This window comes from Cherax quadricarinatus, chromosome 52, assembly GCF_038502225.1.
Source record: "Cherax quadricarinatus isolate ZL_2023a chromosome 52, ASM3850222v1, whole genome shotgun sequence".
Lineage (NCBI taxonomy): Eukaryota > Metazoa > Arthropoda > Malacostraca > Decapoda > Parastacidae > Cherax > Cherax quadricarinatus.
This window is the reverse complement of record NC_091343.1, coordinates 21,505,634-21,531,518: the sequence shown is the minus strand read 5'-3', so window position 1 is coordinate 21,531,518 and position 25,885 is coordinate 21,505,634. Positions and strand designations below refer to the sequence as shown.

Here is a 25,885-nt window from a genome sequence, read left to right as displayed (position 1 = left end):
TAAATATTTTACCTGCAAGCAGGTCTTTACAGCGAGGGCAAGTTTGGTAGCCCTTGATAACTCCACTGGTTGGCTTGATCTTTACACGATACGAAAGCATCGTGAAAGTAAAGGCGATGGAGTGCAGGTTACAAATTCCCCTCCCCGACGGGGATCGAAGGGATACTTCTTGAGGTAGATCGACTGTGACTTGTCAGTAGCAAGGTCAGCAGTGGAATTAATTAATTTTCTGAAGCATTACACCGCCACACAGGATATATACACCGACAAGTGTATGTCACTCAGCGTATACGCAGTGAAAGTGTATTTTAATCTCTACTTCAGCGACCATCGTTTATTCGATAGGATTCAATTTACTAACAGACCAGCCTCTCCAGGATCTTGGATTAACTCCCATTTATATAACTGCACATTTCTGACATGGGAATTTATGAATGGTCTGCTAGAGGAAGTTGTTGTTGTTATTCCATTCATCTCCCTGGGGAGATTCGCTGAGAAATCCTGAATTCCTGGAGGCTGAGGATGCTGCTGCTGCCGGGAGAGATGTATTCTCTCTGATCTAAGCCGTGAATGATTGTACAAATACATCTGCCGGAACGTAAACACTACAGGCGTGTTGCAAGGATGTGTTGATGTAGAGTGGAGACGCGCGTGCGAGGTGTGGGTGGGGCAGCACGTGGTTGTGCCCTCCCGTAGTCGTGTAGGGGCGCAGTAGGCACGCGCGTGCGGGCGTGGGCGAGGCGAGGGGCGGAGCAGCACGTGGTCAGTGCGGATCGGGAACTGACTCGGGACGGTGGCGGTGAGGGGGCGCTCCGTGTCCGCGACATGACCAGGCGCTAGCGACCTCCTGAGAGAGTAGTGGCGAATGCACTCATAGGATTGCACGACGTTCAAAGAGAGTGACCTGCTTAATCAAAATACATGTTCACTCGTCAATGCCAGGTGGGCGTCTGTATCGAGACTAGATGAACGTGTGGGAAATATATATACACTGAATCTTCGACAAAATTGCAAACCTTTAAAACTTTCTTTTAAATTCAGCTACAGACACTGTAGAAACTGCAGTCTCCGTGATTTAGTAAGCTATGACTTCTTGTGCTTGGATTTTGAACCTTAGATAAGAGTTTTTCTTCTGTGTTGTACATGTAGATAATTAATAATGAGTGAGCACCTCACTACAAAATACTTAGGTTCAAGATAAACACCTCAGTGAAGAGGTGCGATTAGAAAATGTTAAATGAAATACTTTTACGTGTTCTCCCGGCAAGGCAGTGAGGAGTAGGGTGAGTTGTCGTGTATTAATGCTAGAACTGTCGCTATGAATAGATAAAGTAGCAAATCTGGCGACAACTAGCGATATATGACATAAAAACCGCCTCCCAATTGAGATACATAATACCACCTGATGGATGAATGTTGTTTTCTGTCCCTCGATTCATCACTATAGACACTGATAAATACTTTAATCAGGCGTAATTGCACAAGATTTATCTCAAAAATATTTTGAAAATGCTCCAGGGATTCTTGACATTCAGTCCTCAGACACGAAACTCACAGCATGCAAAATAAAGTTCAATCTGTGAGGAACCTTCATGAATACTTGATGAGAGAGAGAGAGACTTTCCAGGAGACCTCCATGAAAATACTGAGAAAGTTACCAAGGACTGTTGCTAGTGCTGCATAAGACAACGATTTTGTGAGGGCCTGAAGGACGCGACAAGATCTTCCACAACTCATTTGCTAGGCGAGTCTGCTCTGGGTGGTGTCCAACAGGGAAGGGAAGGAGATGGGTGGGTTCACATCTCAGGTGGTGGTGGTGTTGGTGACCCTGTTGACTTGCCAGGGTCATTGCTTGACCCTCCACGGGTCACTGGCCAGGCAGGCTGTAGTTGCCTCTACCTTCTACCTCCGAGTTACAACCTGTAGCCTCCTCCTTAAAGAATCACGTAAGTGTGTGCTTAATTATGTAATTCCACGTCCTACTGCAAGATGCCTACTCAACACTTTTAGACTTTTTTCATAATAATTAATTTTGCAGCATAAGTAGTTCGCTTAATATCTATAAAATACAGGCAACACTCTATAAGTAACCAGAAACTTAATAAATGACAAGAAGAATTAGTGAAAGAGTTTATAAATGACCCGGAAGAGTTCGTGAATGACACGAAAGAGAGTATGCCTGACAGGTTAAGAGTTTATGAATAACAGGAAAGAATGTATGAATGACAGGAGAGAGCAAATGATTTAAAGAAAAGAGTACATGAAAAGACATAAAATGAATGACCTGAAATTATGCATGAAGGACAGGAAAGTATCTCTGAATGACAAATATCTATGAATAACGAGACAAGAGTTTATAAATTCCAACAAAGAATCCACGAATAACAACAAATTGGAAAGCGAGGAAATAATAAATAAGATTCGCCAGTAGTTTAATTTTCCGGTGCATCGAGTATATGTTGACAATGAAATCCTCGAAAGCTTAATAAATCATGGCCTGGGAGGGAACACGGATTAAAATGGATATACTCAGATTAATCCGGATTCAGGAAGTGGATTCTGTATCGAAAACTGCCTAACCGAGGATTGACTTAGAGCCTATTAACGGGACTGTATTGATGCAATTAGTCTATTTAAATACGGAACACAGACTTCAGCGACCGAAAGAAACCAGGTTATAAAGGGCGCTGACGAGGGGAATATTTAATACGATTGCTGTTCGTAATATTGTGAATGATCGTTGTGTGGATCTGATGGGTTTGGGCTGGAGTCCAAAACAATGTTTTCAAGCAACGAAACACTGGTCGTGCGTCCGACAACAACAATCGCACTTTCGGCAACAAAACACTGGTCATATGTCTGGCAACAAGAAATTGGTTATATATCCGGCAACAAAACACTGATCGTACGTCTGGCAACAAAACATTGGTTATATATCACTCAACAAAACACTGATCGTATGTCTAGCAACAAAACATTGGTTACATATCTGGCAACAAAACACTGATCGTATGTCTGGCAGCAAAACATTGGTTATATATCTCGTAACAAAACATTGGTTACTTATCTGGCAACAAAACACTGACTGAATACCTGGCAAAACAACATTGGTTATATGTCTGGCAATAAAACACTGATCATGTCTAGCTACAGAACATTGGTTATATATCTGGTAACAAAATATTGGTCTTACGTCTGATAAAAATGCATTAATAATAAGCTGGCAACAAAACATTGGTCCAACGTCTGGTATCAGATTATGGTCGTTCATATGGCAACAAAACACTGATAGCCTGTTTGGCAATAAAATATTTATAGCATGTTTGGAAATAAAACGATGATAGTATGTTCGACGACAAAAAAAAAATGGTTTTATATCCGGCCGCAACGTACTGATCATGCGTCTGGCAACAATACTCTCATGCCTGGCAACAATACATTGGTCGTAGGTCTGGCAACAACACTCGTATATCTGGCAACAAAACATTGGTCGTAGGTCTGATGACAGAAAATTAGTTGTAAGGCCAGCAACAACAAAATACTGTTTATATGTGAGCCAATGAAACACTGGTCGTACGTCTCATTGTACTCACCTAGTTGTACTCACCTAGTTGAGGTTGCAGGGGTCGAAACCTAGCTCCTGGCCCCGCCTCTTCACTGGTCGCTACTAGGTCACTCTCCCTGAACCGTGAGCTTTATCATACCTCTGCTCAAAGCTATGTATGGATCCTGCCTCCACTACATCGCTTCCCAAACTATTCCACTTACGAACATAAGAAAGGAGGCACACTGCAGGAGGCCTGTTGGCCCATACTAGGCAGGTCCTTTACAATTCATCCCACTAACAAAACATTTGCCCAACCCAATTTTCAATGCCACCCAAGAAATAAGCTCTGATGTGAAAGTCCCACTCAAATCCAACCCCTCCCACTCATGTACTTATCCAACCTAAATTTGAAACTACCCAAAGTCCCAGCCTCAATAACCCAACTAGGTAGACTGTTCCACTCATCTACTACCCTATTTCCAAACCAATACTTTCCTATGTCCTTTCTAAATCTAAACTTATCTAATTTAAATCCATTACTGCGGGTTCTCTCTTGGAGAGACATCCTGAAGACCTTATTAATATCCCCTTTATTAATACCTATCTTCCACTTATACACTTCGATCAGGTCTCCTCTCATTCTTCGTCTAACAAGTGAATGTAACTTAAGAGTCTTCAATCTTTCTTCATAAGGAAGATTTCTAATGCTATGTATTAATTTAGTCATCCTTCGCTGAATGTTTTCTAACGAATTTATGTCCATTCTGTAATATGGAGACCAGAACTGAGCTGCATAATCTAGGTGAGGCCTTACTAATGATGTATAAAGCTGCAGTATGACCTCTGGACTTCTGTTGCTTACACTTCTTGATATAAATCCCAGTAATCTATTTGCCTTATTACGTACGCTTAGGCATTGCTGTCTTGGTTTAAGGTTGCTGCTTACCATAACCCCCAAGTCCTTTTCGCAATCTGTATGGCTAAGTTCTACATCATTTAACTTATAAGTACTAGGGTTATGGGCACTCCCAAGCTTCAGAACCTTGCATTTATCTACATTGAACTGCATCTGCCACTTTTCTGACCAAGAATAGAGTTTGTTTAAATCCTCCTGAAGTTCCATAACATCTACGTTTGAATCAATTATCCTACCTATCTTTGTGTCATCGGCGACTTTGCTCATATCACTAGTAATTCCCTCATCAAGATCATTGATATATATTATAAACAACAACGGGCCCAAGACTGATCCCTGTGGAACGCCACTTGTTACAGATCCCCACTCAGATTTAACCCCATTTATGGACACTCTCTGCTTCCTGTCAGTGAGCCATGACTCGATCCACGAGAGCACTTTTCCCCCAATGCCATGAGCTGCCACTTTCTTTAACAGTCTATGGTGCGGAACTCTATCAAAAGCCTTACTAAAATCTAAGTAAATAATATCAAATTCTTTATCGTGGTCAACAGCCTCAAAAGCTTTACTGAAGAAAGTTAATAAATTAGTTAGACAAGACCGGCCTCTCGTGAATCCATGCTGAGTATCATTAATCAAGCTATGCTTATCGAGATGGCTTCTTATAATCTCAGCTATAATTGACTCTAGTAATTTGTCTACAATTGAGGTCAGGCTTATTGGGCGGTAATTTGACGGTAACGACTTGTCCCCTGTTTTAAAAATAGGAATTACATTAGCCATCTTCCACATATCAGACACTACACCTGTTTGAAGAGATAAATTAAAAATATTAGTTAATGGTTCACTGAGTTCCATTTTGCATTCCTTAAGAACCCTTGAAAAAACCTCATCAGGACCCGGCGACCTATTTTGCTTCAGTCTGTCCATCTGCTTCACAACCATTTCACTAGTGACTGTGATGTTACATAATTTATCTTCTAGCCCACTATAAAAATTAATTACTGGAATATTGTTAGTGTCTTCCTGTGTAAAAACTGAGAGAAAATAATTATTAAAAATCGAGCACATTTCATTCTCTTTGTCAGTAAGGTGCCCATAGTTATTTTTAAGGGGACCTATCTTATCTCTAACTTTTGTTCTATAGACCTGGAAAATACTTTTTGGGTTAGTTTTAGAATCCCTAGCAACTTTAATTTCATAGTCCCTTTTAGCTTTTCTTATCCCCTTTTTAATGCCCCTCTTAATGTCAATATACTGATTCATAAGATGACCCTCACCTCTTTTGATACGCCTATAAATTCCTTTCTTATGCCCTAGTAGATATTTGAGCCTATTATTCATCCATTTTGGGTCATTTCTATTTGATCTAATTTCTTTATACGGGATAAACGTTCTTTGAGCAGCATGTATAGTGTTTAGAAAACTGTCATATTGATAGCTCTCTTCGTTACCCCAGTCAACAGATGATAAGTGTTCTCTAAGCCCATCGTAATCTGCTAAGCGAAAATCTGGGACTGTTACTGAGTTATCGCTACTATCGTACTTCCATTCAATGCTAAATGTAATTGATTTGTGGTCGCTAGCACCCAGTTCCTCTGAAATTTCTAAATTATTAACAAGGGATTCATTGTTTGCCATAACTAAGTCAAGCAGGTTATTTCCCCTTGTAGGTTCTGTCACAAACTGCTTCAAAAAACAATCCTGAACTACTTCTAAGAAGTCGTATGATTCTAAATTCCCAGTCAAGAAATTCCAATCAATATGACTAAAGTTAAAGTCTCCTAGAATTTCTACATTATCGTGCCTTGTGGCCTTAACAATTTCCTCCCATAGTAGTCTCCCTTGGTCCCTATCTAAGTTTGGGGGACGGTATATCACGACGGTATAGTCACTTCCTGACTACTCTGTGGCTGAAGAAATACTTCCTAACATCCCTGTGATTCATCTGTGTCTTCAACTTCCAACTGTGTCCCATTGTTGCTGTGTCCCATCTCTGGAACATCCTGTCTTTGTCCACCTTGTCAATTCCTCTCAGTATTTTGTATGTCGTTATCATGTCCCCCTATCTCTCCTGTCCTCCAGTGTCGTCAGGTCGATTTCCTTTAACCTCTCCTCGTAGGACATACCCCTTAGCTCTGGGACTAGTCTTGTTGCAAACCTTTGCACTTTCTCTAGTGTCTTTACGTGCTTGGCTAGGTGTGGGTTCCAAACTGGTGCCGCATACTCCAATATGGGCCTAACGTACACGGTGTACAGGGTCCTGAACGATTCCTTATTAAGATGTTGGAATGCTGTTCTGAGGTTTGCTAGGCGCCCATATGCTGCAACAGTTATTTGGTTGATGTGCGCTTCAGGAGATGTGCTTGGCGTAATACGCACCCCAAGATCTTTTTCCTTGAGTAAGGTTTGTAGTCTCTGGCCCCCTAGACTGTACTCCGTCTGCGGTCTTCTTTGCCCTTCACCAATCTTCATGACTTTGCACTTGGTGGGGTTGAACTCCAGGAGCCAATTGCTGGACCAGGTCTGCAGCCTGTCCAGATCTCTTTGTAGTTCTGCCTGGTCTTCGATCGGATGAATTCTTCTCATCAACTTCGTCATCTGCAAACAGGGACACCTCGGAGTCTATTCATTCCGTCATGTCGCTCACAAATACCAGAAACAGTACTGGTCCTAGGACTGAACCCTGTGGGACCCCGCTGGTCACAGGCGCCCACTCTGACACCTCGCCACGTGTGTGTGTGTGTATGTGTGTGTGTGTGTGTGTGTATGTGTGTGTGTGTGTGTGTGTGTGTGTGTGTGTGTGTGTGTGTGTGTGTGTGTGTGTGTGTGTGTAAGTGTGTGTGTGTGAGAGAGAGCGATGAACTATATGCAAAGGACGTGTAATATTACATGCAGTTTTTAAGGTTTTGGAAGTCTGGGTATCTATGTTGTAAATCATTATTAGGTCTGAAGATGATTAGTTGTACAGAGGATACCCAGCTTACAAGTTACCTTTCTGATGGTTCAACCTATATGCAAGTTGCCTTCCTGATATTTCAACTTACACACAAGTTGCCTTCCTGATATTTCAACTTACACACAAGTTGCCTTCCTGATATTTCAACTTACACACAAGTTGCCTTCCTGATATTTCAACTTACACACAAGTTGCCTTCCTGATATTTCAACTTACACACAAGTTGCCTTCCTGATATTTCAACTTACACACAAGTTGCCTTCCTGATATTTCAACTTACACACAAGTTGCCTTCCTGATATTTCAACTTACACACAAGTTGCCTTCCTGATATTTCAACTTACACACAAGTTGCCTTCCTGATATTTCAACTTACACACAAGTTGCCATCCTGATATTTCAACTTACACACAAGTTGCTTTCCTAATATTTCAACATAGAAGCTTCCCTCCTAACATTTCAATTTGTAAACAAGTGGTGTGTATAAGAAATAAAAATACAAAGAGAATCTATGTTTAACCCATGTTCGTACTAAGTATCAACGGCTGTATGAAAATAACTAATAGTTCAGAAAGGAATGAAGTTGTAGAAAGCTCTTATCCTGATAACGTTTCACTCTGGGGAGAGTTTTTTCAAGTCATGGATCCTACTGTCCAAAAGATGGAAGACTTGCTGTATTGCGTTTCTATATCGAGTTCGAAATTAACCCAAAACTGTTAATAATATATGGGATACGTAATGGTCGTCCACGTCTGTTTTGAAGCAACTACAGAGTGAACAGAGAAACTTACGCACCAGTATGTCCACAAATTCTTTTTCCTAATTCAAGTTTTTTTTCACAGCAAAATGTAAATGCAGTTTTCTACTCGCGATTCCTGACCCAAAAGAGTTTTTATTCAGCTTAATTGTTGTTTAATGTATTCTGCCTTAACATGTGAACCTTCAGTGCCCCGTAACACATCTAATCGATACTCTCGTTCATTCCGCGTACTGGTCATTTATTCGGTGTGACTTTTCCAATGCCATTACTTATTCTAGCACGGAGTGTTTTAATGTCAGCTACCGCTAAATTGATAAAATAAGCCCTCGAAAAATCCCACAAGAGCTCTGAAGGTGAGATATCTGAGGAGTGCTGGGTACAATCTGACGGTGCTCTCGTACCCAGTTCATCTGTCAGGGAACTGCTTGTCACGATAATTAATCCTCTGTATTTAGAAAGATGTATTTTCACTATTCTTTACCACATCCTTGAAATAAATTTTAAAACAAATACAGTGACTTTGTGGACACCCATTTTCATAATTTCTGAGTTGTGATTTGTTCCTGCTATGGTGTACATATATGGTGTATATATATACATACACACACACACACACACACACACACACACACACACACACACACACACACACACACACACAAACACACACACACACACACATATGTATATATATATATATATATATATATATATATATATATATATATATATATATATATATATATATATATATATATATATATATATATATATATATATATATATATATATATATATATATATCAACAACAACATTGCGACTAGCCGAGGATCGAACCCATGTTTTTTAGCCCACCACTGGACCATCCAATCCTACAAAGATTACGCACCCAGCAGAGCTAGGTGCTGTACCGTAATCCGAGGACATACAATGGTGTGGGTACTGCTTGTGGATGCTAGTACCCCAAACGGGGAGTAGAATGAAATTAGCTCTGAAGCTCCCACACCATCGTATGTCCTCGGATCACGGTGCAACTCTTAACTCTGCTGGGTGCTTTACTTTTCCATGTCTTAGATATAACCTCACTACTTCAAATTTCGCAGACGCGTTATGGCCCATTCGGGTTTATCGTTTGGTATTAGTAGTAATAGTAGTAGTACTAACTGTAGTAGTAGTACTGATTGTAGTAGTAGCTGTAATAGTGCTGATTGTAGTAGCAGTAGTAATAATAGTAGTAGTACTAACTGTAGCAGTAGTAGTACTAACTGTAGCAGTAGTAGTACTAACTGTAGTTTTAGTAGTAGTACTAACTGCAGTAGTAGTAGTACTAATTGTAGTAGTAATAATTACCTTATTGTTCAATAGGAAATTATTCACTTGTATATAAAATTTGCTATGTCTGGACCTTCCTCATCACGTACCGACACAGATATCATATCATTCCTGGAAATTCCAGAAATGTCGGGTTACGGCGAATATAACCAGGATATAATTAATTGTGGTATAACGTTGAATCACGTAATAATATACTGACTATTCTGAATATACGCACATACTGCCACGAGTAAGGTGATATGCTAGTATACCATTATTGTGCCGTGGTTTTGACAAATATAATTATGGAACGAGAGGTTAATAAATTGGTAAGGGAGTGGAAAGGTTCGAGGATACATCATTTAAAGGTAATAGGAGCGAGAGTTAGCTCGAAATATGATGGAATGAAATGTACTTCTCATACCTCTGTAATGTATGCTGCAGTAATTATGACAGCTGATGAGAGGGGGGTGTCGTCCGAACGTTTCTGAGAACAAGCGAAGGTCTTTGAGAAGCAGGCGGACACCAGAGGAGTTTGGTAGTTACCGAAGGGAATAAGATGGTGACTCCACTCCCAGTGTTGACAGTCGCTTGATTACAGCAAGGAACCGTGCTAGGTGTGTGTGTGTGTGTGTGTGTGTGTGTGTGTGTGTGTGTGTGTGTGTGTGTGTGTGTGTGTGTGTGTGTGTGTGTGTGTGTGTGTGTATTCTCCTAGTTGTGGTTGCAAGGGTCGAGTCACAGCTCCTGTGTGTTTGTGTGTGTGTGTGTGTGTGTGTTTAGAATAAATTAGGCATTACCTCTCTGGATCGCAACACTTAGTTGTACGAAAAGAATCTTGTAGTTCCGTGAGCTTTCCTTCTCTATCCAATCTACCACCTCATTTTTTCGGGAACTAGATATGATCCAGGGGCCTCAAAGCCTATGGGAATACAACTGTAATGATCTGCGAGGCCCCTCTATTTGAAAAATCTCTGAAGACATGGGCAACACCGTGTCGAGGATATATGCTGGAAATAGCAAATGAACATGTACAGTCTCACACTCTCTGCTTACCATCTGTCCAGGATAGAATTATGACCCTCTGAACGTTTCTGGCGTACATTAAATCTGCATAGCTGGAACCCCATCTGCAAGAGGAAGGAGGTTGTGGTGAGGCTTCTCCTGATCGAATTAATTTCTTCGTGCCTTGTTTTCGTCCCTCTAATTTGTGGCTGATGAGTTAGAGGCCAAATTGATTTCTTGATGCACTGCTTAACATACAGAGGTGTTCAGTGCAGATAGAAGTTAGAAAAAAGGCAACACCTTCCTTGACGCCCGTGTCAAGGAAGGAATTAATGATAGCCAATAAGATATACTTGTCGAGCTCTGTCCCTCCTGAAAGCGTCATGAAGCTTTATTGAAGAAATAATTTTCTCTGTGGAGCTTCCAGTAGGGTTGTCTGTGGTGTTTAGAAAAGCTAGTCTGTTTGATGGGATTACTAGGGTATTCCAACGAAATTTTCCTGTAATAAACATTGGATCGTGAATCTCTAGAATATCTCAAATACTCTAGAAAAATCTGCCACTCTAGCTCACAAGTTGCAGCACACTAGGATAGGAACGTAAGTTACTTTACCTATGTTATCATTTTATATTAAAAATCCCCCATGTTTAACTCAGTTTTGTTCATTTCGGCGATAGCTTTCTAGGGAGGGAAAGTTTAAATGTTTTCCTGAATGTCGACTTGAGGAGGTCGTCGTAATCAAGTTTGGGCTGGGAAAGAAAGGCACACAATTCAGGAACTCTGTCATCCTGGGCAAAATGAGGCAACTTGTCAAAAGGTACAAGACATCATGAGCATCCTATCCTGTGCAGGTCAGTGCTTAGAGCTGAATATTATCATTGAAAGCGATGATTGATTCATGAGGGGCATTGTATCTACCTGCTGTAATACCTTATTCTTTAAATGATTTTACATATGGAGGAGAGCTGAGGACGACTGACTCCACCAGTTGGAGATCCGCTATCAGGAAGTCTTGTTTACCTGCCAGAGTCCCCTCATCCAGAAGCTGAACGTTAAGTTTGCGTGTCAATCTACTGAAAAGTTCTATACCCGCAAGACAAAAGATGAATGGAACCAATTTGTCCTCCCGTCGTACACCTTCCTAAGAATTGACTTCGTGATCAGTAAAGCTGTAACGATGTACTCAGATCTCAAGGCCATGTCTCTTTTTACTAGTGTGAACGCATAATTATAGTGTTAAAGTGTCTTAATTTTTTATAGTGTCTTAATTTCCTTTAGAATTCTGAGCTGCATTGACGGACCCCAAAGCCAACATGACTTAGCTGAAGAATCATAGCAGCATTTGAGCGGATACTTCAAACGTGAACTTTGGCAACGAACTGGCGACAGGTGTTACTAACGACATTAGTTCCTATTCCAAAATCTTTTGTTTTCAGTTCTTTCTTTTGTGTATCCTCAAATCCCTTGGATCCAGATAGGAATAACACTATCACTCTATAAGCACCTGACTCGTGTAAAAATACTTGTTCTTCAGTGGAATTCTCGACATTGTTGCTGGTGCCACTGTTTGCGTTCTAAGACACAAAAATAATGAATGACTCCCAAAGAAAACTTAATGTAAAATACACACAAAAAAAATAAAGAATACCATGTAAAAATTGTGACGAGACTTACTTTCTGTAGATCGGCAAGGACGTGAAAATTAAGGACGTGGAACAAAAAAAAAAAACTCAGTCAGATATAGAAAGGATTATAAAGCCTTAATTAATCGCAAGGAACAAAGATCAACTTTATCACAGTATGACCCCATATGCAGTGGCAGAAATCTCCTTGACTTTAACGTGAATAATAGCGTCGGAATTAACATACCCCTCCCCCCGGACCACTAGGATAAATTGAAGTTTGAAGTTGATAGAATGATGTTCGATTCCATTTGTCTTTGTACGTGTTCGTTTGATTTAAAGTTTAGTTCGTGACTATCGTGATGTATACTGTATTCGTAGTCACATATACATAACAGAAAACATTCTGTTGTCACTGTTTTTTTTACGCCACTTTGGTGTTCAAAAAACTTTCTTAATCAACTTTCAACCCATTTAATTGTATAAAATTAATCGAGACATTAATTCCTAGGGAGAACATGCATTACTTTCTAGGGAGAACATACATTACTTCCTAGGGAGAACATGCATTACTTTCTAGGGAGAACATGCATTACTTTCTAGGGAGAACATGCATTACTTTCTAGGGAGAACATGCATTACTTTCTAGGGAGAACATGCATTACTTTCTAGGGAGAACATGCATTACTATCTAGGGAGAACATACACTACTTTCTAGGGAGAACATACATTTCTTTCTGGGGAGAACATACATTACTTTCTAGAGAACATCCATTACTTTCTAGGGAACATACATTACTTTCTAGGGAGAACATACATTACTTTCTAGGGAGAACATACATTACTTTCTAGGGAGAACATACATTACTTTCTAGGGAGAACATACATTACTTTCTAGAGAACATACATTACTTTCTAGGGAGAGCATACATTACTCTCTAGGGAGAACATACATTACTCTCTAGAGAGCATACATTACTTTCTAGGGAGAACATACATTACTCTCTAGGGAGAACATACATTACTCTCTAGAGAACATACATTACTTTCTAGGGAGAACATACATTACTTTCTAGGGAGAATATACATTACTTTCTAGGGAGAACATACATTACTTTCTAGGGAGAACATACATTACTTTCTAGGGAGAACATATATTACTTTCTAGGGAGAACATATATTACTTTCTAGGGAGAGCATACATTACTTTCTAGGGAGAACATATATTACTTTCTAGTGAGAACATGCATTACTTTCTGGGGATAACATCCATTACTTTCTAGGGAGAATATACATTACTTTCTAGGGAGAATATACATTACTTTCTAAAGAGAACATACATTTAATTGCCACTGCAAACCATCCACAAACAGTCGATCTCAATAATGCAAAACAATCCACCAGGAGAAAGAAACATTACAAAATACCGTGGCAGGAACAAGTCGCAAATAAGTAACACTTAAGAAAGTTACGGTCGACGACATTTTGGTTCGTATTGGATAACTGATCATGTTACAACTGAGCGAGTACTGCCTTCCATTTTTCCCCATTTTCTCACTCAGTTGTGACCTGATAGATGGTTCGGGGCTAAACCCTCGTCTCAAGTTTCCTTTCCGAAGTATTGTATAATTACTTGTGAAATTCTGTTGTTTAGTTTGACTCTGTGCTTTGTGTAGCTTTCTACCTGTTGATAATGCTGTGTGCGTGTGTGTACTCACCTAATTTTACTCACCTAATTGTGGTTGCAGGGGTCGAGACTCAGCTCCTGGCCCCGCCTCTTCACTGATCGCTACTAGGTCCTCTCTCTCTCTCTGCTTCCTGAGCTTTGTCATACCTCGTCTTAATGTGTGTGTGTGTGTGTGTGTGTGTGTGTGTGTGTGTGTGTGTGTGTGTGTGTGTGTGTGTGTGTGTGTGTGTGTGTGCGTGTGTGTGTGTGTGTGTGTGTGTGCGTGTGTGTGTGTGTGTGCGTGTGTACGCTAAATTTATGACCAGCCTTTGAAGCAAGTGTTCATTATAAAGTAGAAAAAATGCATTTAGGAAAATATTTGGATATGAGATTCAGTACTCCATTAAAAATGGCAGTGATATGAGGTTGAGAAAAGAACTGTGTTGGGTAATGCGGATCTCTGAAGGCGTTGCATATTTTGCAGATTTCACTATCTGTAAATCCTGGATGACTCACGTTGTGCTCTCTCAGACACAGGAAAAATCCATCTGAATTTTCTGATAATTGATCGTGAGGAAATATTCTTCATATACAGTACGTTTCGTTAGTAACTCTCACTTTTACTATGCTATATATTTAAAGTACTGTAGTGTATTCCAGAGATTATGCGAGATTAAATAATATTTCTTTCAACTCTACTTACATTATTTACAAAAGCATTTGTTTGACTCGAGTCAATACGATGGATTTCCCATTCTTTGTGTTGGAGAAATGCACTGTATTCCTGATCATGTCTTATTTTATATTTATATTGCTTTTGACACTTAGTCAGCTTGTATTGGTTTGCCCTGTGACATACCTGTGCCGGCTTCTCGAGTCCTATCACTGAGACCTGAAGTCAGACTTCCTTGTCGACTGGAATGCTAAATTCATATATCGTTCACTTCTGACGAGACGACTGTTGATTCATGCATATTATTGCTTTCGCACCATCGTAAAATTTCAGTTTGTACTGAGGGGAGTCAAGGTAATTTAGATTATAAATAAAATAGCATTAATAATTAACCTAGTATATGATATCTATTTATCTATCTATAAGTCTATCTATCTATAAGTTTATCTATTTATATATCCCTCAATGCCTCTCGCAGAAACAAGGGTAAGTATATGCAAAGGAAAATAGCAGTCAGCAGGATTCAAATCCAGATCGGCAGCTCTCCACGGGTGTACCCAGCCCAACCTGACCCCTTAAACCACGCAGCTACAGCGTGGTTTAGAACTGCCGCTATGGGCTCGAATCCTGCTGGCTGCAAGATATATATATATATATATATATATATATATATATATATATATATATATATATATATATATATATATATATATATATATATATATATCTGATATTTTAAAACAAGATTAAGGAGGTGTTGCATACAGCGTGACTAAAGATTACTCATATTATCTACGTTCCTTGTCCCCTAACACCTTGCTTGCATCAACGCGTCATATTTCACGACCTTACTGTACCGTGGCGGCACGCAAGGTTTGTATACACCAGAAGACTTACCTACAACCTTACTCCAAGCTGAATTATATATACTTTATAAAAGCATTCCAACACTTTCTTACTTTATCATGTTACTTGGATCATTTTTTCCCCTTTTTTTTGACGTATTCTCCCGTTATTCATTTCCCTTCTCGCTTCCCCCCCTTTTTTTTCCTATGACCAGAGTTAAGATTCTGGTCGGCGATTTGATCATAGCGCAGGTACACACTAATTTATTGTTCCCTGTTTACTGTTGCCTGTTTATTGTTGCCTTTTTATTGTTGCCTGTTTATTGTTGACTGTTTATTGTTGCCCGTTTATTGTTGACTGTTCATTATTGCCTGGTTAATGTTACCTGTTTATTGCTGCCTGTTTATTGTTGCCTGTTTATTGTTGCCTGCTTATTGTTACGTGTTTAATGTAGCCTGTTTATTGTTTAATGTTCATTATTGCCTGTTGATTATTGCCTGTTTATTGTTGCCTGTTTATTGCTGAATGTTCATTATTGCCTGTTTATTGTAGCCTGTTTATTGTTACCTGTTTATTATTGCCTGTTTATTGTTGAATGCTCATTATTGCCTGTTTAGTGTTGCCTGTTTATTGTTGCCTGTTTATTGTTGACTGTTGATTGTTACCTGTTTATTGTTGCCTGTTAATTATTGCCTGTTTATTGTTACCTGTTTATTGTAGTCTGTTTATTGTAGTCTGTTTATTGTTGCTTGTTTACCGTAGCCTGTTTATTACTACCTGTTTATTGTACTCTGTTTATTGTTGCCTGGTTTATTGTTGCCTGTTTAATGTAGTCTGTTTATTGTAGTCTGTTTATTGTAGCCTGTTTATTGTTGCCTGTTTAATGTAGTCTGTTTATTGTAGTCTGTTTATTGTAGTCTGTTTATTATTGCCTGTTTATTGTTGTCTGTTTATTATTGCCTGTTTATTGGTGTCTGTTTACTGTTGCCTGTTTATTGTTGTCTGTTTATTGTTACCTGTTTATCTCTGTCTGTTTATTGTTACCTGTGTAGCCTGTTTATTGTTGCCTGTTTATTGTTGCCTGTTTATTGTAGCCTGTTTATTGTTGCCTGTTTATTGTTGCCTGTTTATTGTTACCTATTTATTGTAGCCTGTTTCCTGTAGCCTGTTTATTGTTGCCTGTTTATTGTTAGACGATTATCACTGAATGTTCCTTACTGCATATTCATTATTGCCTTTGAATAGATACCTGCTTATTATTATCTCTTTATCATTCCTTGTTTATTGCCTGTTCACTATTGCGTTTTTATTGTTCCCTGCTTATTGCTCCCTGTTTATTATTGCCTGTTTACTGTTGCCTGTTTGTTACACAGTCTACCTCCATCAACAAAGGAACTCGCTACACTGTTGAATGGTTTTATATTTGTATTTAAATTCGTTTAAATTTCACACCTAATTGACTGCTTCCTTCGTTCCACTTTTGTTTTCGTGTTTTTAATTTCGTAAGTTTGTTGTGCAAATATCTATTTTTTTTCCCTCTCTCCCGGAGAATTAATGTTGCCTCCGCCCCCGTGAATATTTTAAAAGATATGGATGTACTTTTTTTTGGGGGGAGAGGGGGTAGAAACAGAGGCAGATTTATTTTTATTGCATGTGGGGGGATTGTTGATTGGTGGAGGCTCGAGCCTCCGTCTGCTAATTGCTGTCTGGTATGGTCTACGAGCAACCAGGCTGTTGGTGAGGGATTCCTGAAAGCAGATCACGAGGTATGCGAACGTTTCTGAGATCATAGATTATCTATGAATTCAAGAAAAGTCATAATCAACGACTGTAAAATATAATAATAATAGTAATAATAATAATAATAATAATAATAATAATAATAATAATAATAATAATAATAATAATAATAATAATAATAATAATAATAATAATAATAATAATTTTTTAATTTTATTAACACATCGGCCATTTCTCACCAAGGTAGAGGAGCCAAAAAAAGAAAGAAAAACTTTCACCATCATTCACTCCATCACTGTCTTGCCAAAGTCATGCTTACACTACAGTTATAAAACTGCAACATTAACACCCCTCCATCAGAGTGCAGGCTCTGTACTTCCAATCTCCAGGACTCAAGTCCGCCCTACCGGTTTCCCTGAATCCCTTCGTAAATATTACCATGCTCGTACTCCAAAAACCCTAAAAAAAACATTTGTCTCCATTCGCTTCTATCTAACACGCTCACGCATGCTTGCTGGAAGTCCAAGCCCCTCGCACTCAAAACATTCTTTACCTCTTCCTTCCAGCCTCTCCTAAGCCGACCTCTACCCCGCCTTCCCCGCACTATAGATTTATACACTCGAAGTCATTCCATTTTGTTCCACCCTCTCTATATGTCCGAACCACCTCAAACACCGCTCCTCAGCCCTCTGGGTAATAGTTTTGGTAATCCCGCACCTCCTCTTAATTTCCAAACTACGAATTCTCTGCATTATATTCACACCACACATTGCCCTCAGACAGGACATCTCCACTTCCTCCAGCTTTCTCCTTGTTTCAATATTCATCACCCATGCTTCGCACCCTTATAAGAGCGTTGGTATAAATATACTCTCATACATCCCCATCTTTGCTTCCCTGGACAAAGTTCTTTGTCTCCACATACTCCTCAATGCACCACTCACCCTTTTCCCCTCGTCAGTTCTATGATTCACCTCATCTTTCATAGACCCATCTGCTGACACTTCCATTCCTAAATATCTGAATACATTCACCTCCTCCATACTCTCTCCCTCCAATCTGATACCCAGTCTCTCGTTACCTAATATTTTTGTTATCCTCATCACCTTACTCTTTCCTATATTCACTTTTAATTTTCTTCTTTTACATACCCTACCAAATTCATCCACCAACCTCTGCAATTTCTCATCAGAATTTCCCAAAAGCACAGTGTCATCAGCAAAGAGCAACTGTGACAACTCTCACTTTGTGTTAGATTCTTTATCTTTTAACCCCACACCTCTTGCCAACACCCAACATTCACTTCTCTTACAACTCCATCTATAAATATACTGAACAACCATGGTGACATCACACAATAATAATAATAATAATAATAATAATAATAATAATAATAATAATAACAATTTTAAGAAGGAAAAGAAAAAGAAATGGAATAAGAATCTGTCTCTGCCATGTAGATGACTAGCAGATTTCTAACCATCAACTTACACACAAAAAACTATAAATGTCTCTCTTACCACTTTCCCCTTGACATGTAAGGAGAAAGTTGCCTGATGTAGGGAGAAGTTTCGCCTGATGTAGGGGAAAGAATCGCCTGATATAGGGTAAAAGGGTCGCTTGATATAGGGGAAAAGGGTCGCCTGATGTAAGGTAAGCGTCCAATTCCCCGCTATATGCATCAGGTATGTCGACCTTTCACTTTTATGAAAAGAAATATGAACAACTACAATAAAGAAAATTTCTCGAACGCAATAAGTGAAATATAGACAAAAAAAACCGTCTTCTTTTTTATTAGTTATAAATAACCTATAAAAAGGACTCTAATAATAAAAAGAAATGAAATGACCGAGAATAATAATAATAACTATAACAGCAACAACAACAACAATAATAATAATAATAATAATAATAATAATAATAATAATAATAATAATAATAATAATAATAATAATAATAATAATAATAATAATAATAATAATTAATAATTAATAATAATAATAATAATAATAATAATAATAATAATAATAATAATAATAATAATAATAATAATAATAATAATAATAATAATAATAATAATAATAATTAATAATAATAATAATAATAATAATAATAATAATAATAATAATAATAATAATAATAATAATAACAATAATAATAATAATAATAATTAATAATAATAATAATAATAATAATGCTTCAAAACTCAATGAGCAACAGAATTAGCTAATGGTAAGTATATATTGCTCATGGGTCTTACTGGTGCTATGCTCGGCGACTCAAAGTCTGCAGTTGGTGCTGGACACTCATGCACCGAGAAGTAAGAGAACGTGTTTACCTGGAGAGAGTTCCGGGGGTCAACGCCCCCGCGGCCCGGTGTAAGAAAATGTAGCAGGTACCACTGGTCTCAGATATTAAATAAGAGTGGATAATTTGGACATACTGGAACAGAGTAGTCACAGAACGAATGAATTCAGCCTCAAAGTTAGTTGTTTATGTTACGATTTAATGCAAGTTTACGAATATATGATAGTTCGTGTTTTTACACAACGTAATTCTGTTGATGTTATGCATATTGTAGCTAAAATTTCAAATGTGTCAGAAAGTACCTCAAACCGCTCTGAAATGCCAAAAATATACAATAAAACATACGCAAATAACCCGCACATAGAAGAGTGGAGCTTACGACGACGTTTCGGTCGGACTTGGACCATTTACAAAGTCAAACTGTCGGACCGAAATGTCGTCGTAAACTCCTCTCTTCTATATACGGGTTATTTGTGTATACAATAAAAACACCTTCCTCACCTCATTGCTAGCAAGATTTTAAATGTCGCTTCATTTAAACCAGATTTGAAATGCTCTTCAAACTTTAATTTCTATCTTTACTTTCATGAGTTTCTTGGTGATATCATCAAATTTTCTCACTCACTACAAGCATAAAGCATTATATCTCTTAGCGCCAGTCAAGAGTCGGTGTTAACATGAAGACGGTGACCAAATCCAATGCTGCCAGGAATGAATGATTTGTTTAGACAAAATTAACAGTGCTTTTAAATTCGTGGGTACCTTTTTGCCTGCTTTATTCTCAATAAATATTCTAGGCGCAAATATGACGAGATTAAGCAGGAGAGACGAAGAAAGAGGAGGGAGCATAAGAGAGGTAGTAAAGAGAGGGAGCAGGAGAGAAGTTAAGAGAGGGAGTACGGTAAACCATGTGACTACCTAACTGTCAGTTGTCAAATCACAGGTTCGAATCACTCTGAATTAAACTGAGAATAGGTTAAAATCACCAAGATCAAGACTATGAAAGCAGAAGCTAATTTCCTGAGTCTGGAAGATTTGAACTTGACGAGACTAGAGACTAAGGGGACCAGGGTGAGACATAATAACGACATACCAAATACTCACAGGCCTTCATAAGGTAAACAAAGACGCTTGGAGGGATAGGAAACGGGTTCACGAGGGCAGATTATGAAATAAACGAATGGGAATCTTTGAGCTAGTTAAGAGAATAGGTCAGGAGGATACACTCAACATCCACATCACCCAATCTCCCCCAGTAACAAATAGGTAAGCATAAATAGGTAAATTTAGAAATGGCCAGAAAGGAAATTCAACATAACTCACGTAAATTAGCATAGATTTCGCAAGGAGAAATAAATTTCAGGTGTTTATCATTGGACAAGTTAATTAAGATAAGCGGCTTCCGCCTGGCTTGTGTGGGTACATAACTCTGCCGTCAATGTGAGGACATAGTCAGTGCTCACTATATTTGTGTGTAAGATTTTCACACCTTAGGTACGTCTGTTGTACTCGTTATATTGTGCTTCCTCTCTCTCCGCACACACACAAATATATATGTATATATATACACACACACAACATGCATACATACACACACACACACACACACCCTTATATATATATATATATATATATATATATATATATATATATATATATATATATATAATATATATATATATATATATATATATATATATATATATATATATATATATATATATATATATATATATATATATATATATATATATATGTCTTTCTTCTAAATAAAACTTGCAGTCCAATGAGGCAAATCATTGAGTCTCAAGTCAAGAGATGCCCCACTCCTAGCTTGACTAAGGCAGCTTGTCTCAGATCCATGGGATTTGTCAGTGGAAGTCTTTGGAAAAATCTGGCTTTTACCTGATGGGAGGATCAAGCTTGGCCTCTCTGGAAAACAGTTGGCTGGGAAACAAACATTTGGTATAGACATGGGGCATTTCTGCCGCATTTCTATGTTTGAGAAACGTTTTTTTTTCCCCAACGTGAGCACCATAGGTTTGTCCCCAGTACACAAGCAGTCAAGGGAATTTTAATCCTTAGTATATTCATAGTATTCAATACCGACAAGTGGATGAAGACGACACATTTGCAACAGTTGGTATCTTTAGTAACCTCTCATTACCAACCTCTGTAATCCACTGCAGAAGGCTGCTGAGGAGGCGAAAGGTAAGGTAATCCTCAAAATAGAGATTAAAGCAAGGTCTCAGTGCATATATATACACCTCAGAGTGTATAAACCTCTGAGTTATATAATCCTCCAGCATAGATCTAACTATAATCACAAACTGCATAATGTCAGAGGATTTGGTAACTTGTCGTATGCAAGTGCACCAACTCACTACACTATAAAATACACTGATGCCCACATATGCAATTGAAAATTGTGAATGAAAGTTATACTACATCAATGGAACATTTCAGACGTCAGTATTGCTAAATATTTAACCGAACACGATACGATAAATAATCGACTAACATCTAGGTGTAATAATATTGGTAGAATTACCGACAATATGTTGGGTAAAAGGACACAAGTGCAACTAAGGTGACATTTTATTGTGGCATTAGTTGCACTTGCGTCCTTTTACCTAACATAACATCTAGGTACCTACTTACTGTCAGGTGAGCAACGACAGCAGGTACCTAACATAACATATAGGTACCTACTTACTGTCAGGTGAGCAACGACAGCAGGTGAAATAAAACCCCCATACTACTCTTCCTACCTTGAAATCTAGTTCTCTTCCCCTAGATTGTAAACTCAAGGCTGTTCCACCGAGCTGTGTATACCTAGTATAATTAGAGTTATTCTGACGGCAGCAGAGTTTTGCGTCAGGAAATTTAAAGGTTCTTATAGTTTGCTTGTTTTTTAGCGTATCCTTTACTCATCCTTGAAAACGAGACATAAACAAACAGAAGATAGAATGCAGAGACGAAATAGAGACAAACAGAAACGAGACAGAGACAAACACAAAACAGAAACAAGACAGAGATAGACATGAAACAGAAGCCATAGGGAAGAAAATAATAACAGAGAACGGAAACGAGGCAAGGAGAAACAGACAACAGAGGCAAGAGGAAGGACAAACAGGAGAGAGAGAGGAGACAGAAAAGAAATAAGAGGGGAATAACAAGTAACAGAAGCGACAGAAGGTAAAAAGAGATAATAAGGGCGAGAGAGGGAACAAGTAGACAACAGAAGCGAAAGAAGGGAAAACACAGACAGCAGAAACGAGAAAGGGCATAACACAGACAACAGAAAAGAGAGAGAGTAAAACACTGACAACAGAGGCGAGAGGGCGGACAACACACACTCTGCCCAGACAGACATGAGACGAGACAAAGCCACAGACAACCCAGACGAGAAAACAGACAATATTAACAAGACTAAGTTATCAACATCCTTGGTCCCAGATTATTCAACATCTTGCCAGAAGATATCACAAACATTGCTGGAACAAGTGTAGAAGTCTTCAAGAGGAAACTGGACAAATACTGGTGCTAGATCAACAAGCCTGTGATGAATATGTGGGACAGCGGGCCTCCAGCAGCAACAGCCTGGTTAACCAAGCTACCAGCAGACAAGCCTGGCCCATGGCAGGGCTCCGGAAGTAGAAAGACTCTCGAAACTCATCAAAGGTATAATAAAAGTATGTACATCAGAAACAAACAAATAATAACACATACATAACCTACAACATCACAACAGCAACACTCGCATCACGATAGCTGCAATACATTTCAGTCAAAATAATCACACAATCCGTTACAATTAACACACAGGATGCCGGTTCATCAACCCTCTACGATAGCCAGACTTCATCACAGTATGCTATCAATTATGCTACACGGGAGAGAGAACACAAAATGAAATTTGTCGAAGTAATTCACAGAAGTACTTGCTACTCAGGATAGAGACTATTACAATAGTTTTAATGGCGACCGAGAATCCTATGAAAGATCCTATCGAGGATCCTATTTGAATGGAATACTCACCACATATTATCGAGGTTCCTATCACAATGCTTAACAAACCGAAAGAGATCAGGAGTCCTATTATAGCGGAGTTTATACCGTAGGGGGGATCGAGACACCTTTTATATTGAAGTATATCCTATTATATATGGAATCTTTTTATATGAGATTACAGAAGGAATTATTTTTTAAAGGCCTATTGCGACTCGATCATGTCTTCTAAGACACAAGGATATATTAACATATTAACATAGGCGAGAGGAGATGTAAAAAAAATGTGTGAGGGGTGATATTAATATGGGTGAGGGAAGATATTAATATGGGTGAGGGAAGATATTAACATGCGTGAGGGGAGATGTTAACATGGGTGAGGGGAGATGTTAACATGAGTGAGGGAGAGATGTTAACATGGGTGAGGGGGCGAGATTAACATGGGTGAGGAGAGATATTAACATGAGTGAGGGGAGATATTAACATGGGTGAGAGGAAAGCTAAAATTGAGTGAGAGGAGAAATTAACATGAGTGAGAGGAGAGATTAACATGGGTAAGAGGAGAGATTATCGTAAAGAAGTAGAGGAGGCTGAAGAGTCTCTCTCATTAATCCTTAATGCTCTAACTTTCCCAAGAATAATCTGTTAAAGGGAGTGTGAATATGTTCCTCTAATATTTACATTTGTTGTTGTTGTTGTTGTTGTTGTTGTTGTTGTTGTTGTTGTTGTTGTTGTTGCTGTTGTTATTGTTGTTGTTGTTGTTGTTGTTGTTGTTGTTGCTGTTGTTATTGTTGTTGTTGTTGCTGTTGTTATTGTTGTTGTTGTTGTTGTTGTTGTTGTTGTTGTTGCTGTTGTTATTGTTGTTGTTGTTGTTATTGTTGTTGTTGTTGTTGTTGTTGTTGTTGTTGTTGTTATTGTTGTTGTTGTTGTTGTTGTTGTTGTTGTTGCTGTTGTTATTGTTGTTGTTGTTGTTGTTGCTTTTGTTGTTCTTGTTCTTGTTATTCTTGTTGTTATTGTTGTTGTTGCTGTTGCTTTTCTTGCTGGTGTTGTTGCTTTTCTTGCTGTTGTTGTTGTTGCTGCTTTTCTTGCTGGTGTTGCTGCTGCTATTCTTGTTGTTCTTGTTGGTTATTGCTATTGTTCTTGTTGCTGTTGCTACTGTTGTTGTTGATGATGCTGCCGTTGTTGTTGTCGACGTCACTGCTGTTGCATTCACAGGGGGAAGTGCAAAACCAGTAGGGAGGGGATGGGGGAGGTCCAGCAGCATCCGTGCATGCAAGGCAATCGCCCTTCCCCCTCTTCACACATAACCCACTCATTAAAGAGGGCCTCAAGACGACGTTTCGCCTCCTCTCTGCACCGTCTCCAACAACTTTATTTTCGCCCCCGATGTAACCTCAGTGTTGGCACAGATTATCGCTCTCAATGGAACGCATCCCACTCGACTTGGAAGAGGAAAGAGAGGAGGGGAGAGAGGGGAGGGGAAAATGAGACAGCCCACTCAGTCGAGTAATCACACTCCAAGGGAATTGGCTATCCCACTCGGAGAAATTCACAGTCCCCACTCGTCTTTTTTTACGGTTTGCGTCTCTGTCCGAGTGTCGAGGAAAACAAGGAACGACGATGATAGCAACAAGAATAACGAGAATAACAACAGCCATAATAATAATAATAAAAGTAATAATAATAATAATAATAATAATAATAATAATAATAATAATAATAATAATAAAAATAATAATAATAATATTAATAATTATAATAATAATAATAATAAGAAAAACAAATAATAATAATAATAATAATAATAATAATAATAATAATAATAATAATAATAATTATTATTATTATTATTATTATTATTATTATTATTATTATTATTATTATTTTTGCATAACCCACACTAAAGTTCTCATATACAACGCTTAGGACGGTCAAAAGACTTACACAAACGACACTTCAGCTAACCAATCAATATAGAGAGCCGATGAGAGTCTTCAAAACTCTTGGGCAGAATTTCGTGCACAATACATACCGTATATCTTCTTTAAGCACTTGAGCGAGTGTTCTTGGGAGAGTCTGTTCTTTACGGGATCAGACTTCTTGAAATCTGGCCTCGTATGAAATATTTATGAGAAAGATAGTGAGGAAATTTGTGAAAATGTTAATGGTGTAGGTCTTTGTGTGTGTGTGTGTGAGATGGGTCATATGGGTTTTTTTTGAGTGTTATTGTAAGTATGTTTTCATTACTACTAGTTCTGTCCTGATTCTTTCCTTTCTCTGTCTCTCTGTCTGTCTGTCTGTCTGTCTGTCTGTCTGTCTGTCTCTCTCTCTCTCTCTCTCTCTCTCTCTCTCTCTCTCTCTCTCTCTCTCTCTCTCTCTCTCAGCTGAATTTGTTTTATGCCATTACAATACTATGGAATTTTTATTAACGACGTTTCGCCTACGTAGTGGACGTTATCAGGCTCTAAACGGTGTACCAACACCGGCATGGGTGAAACGTTGGGCATGTTTCCTCACACCT

The 25,885-nt window shown here is 38.5% G+C and overlaps 1 protein-coding gene across 3 annotated transcripts in view; it reads left to right on the top strand.

The window, feature by feature from the left end:
* Positions 1-780: 780 nt before the first annotated feature.
* Positions 781-25,885, top strand: part of LOC128696882 (DE-cadherin-like) — a 497,484-nt gene continuing 472,379 nt past the window's right edge. For all 3 annotated transcript variants that reach the window (XR_011393438.1, XM_070096117.1, XM_070096116.1), the window contains exon 1: positions 781-1,946. Coding sequence is in view for 2 of the 3 variants with exons in the window: in XM_070096117.1 (XP_069952218.1) it covers positions 1,787-1,946 (160 nt within the window). In the remaining variant the exon portion in view is untranslated. The remainder of the gene's footprint in view (positions 1,947-25,885) is intronic.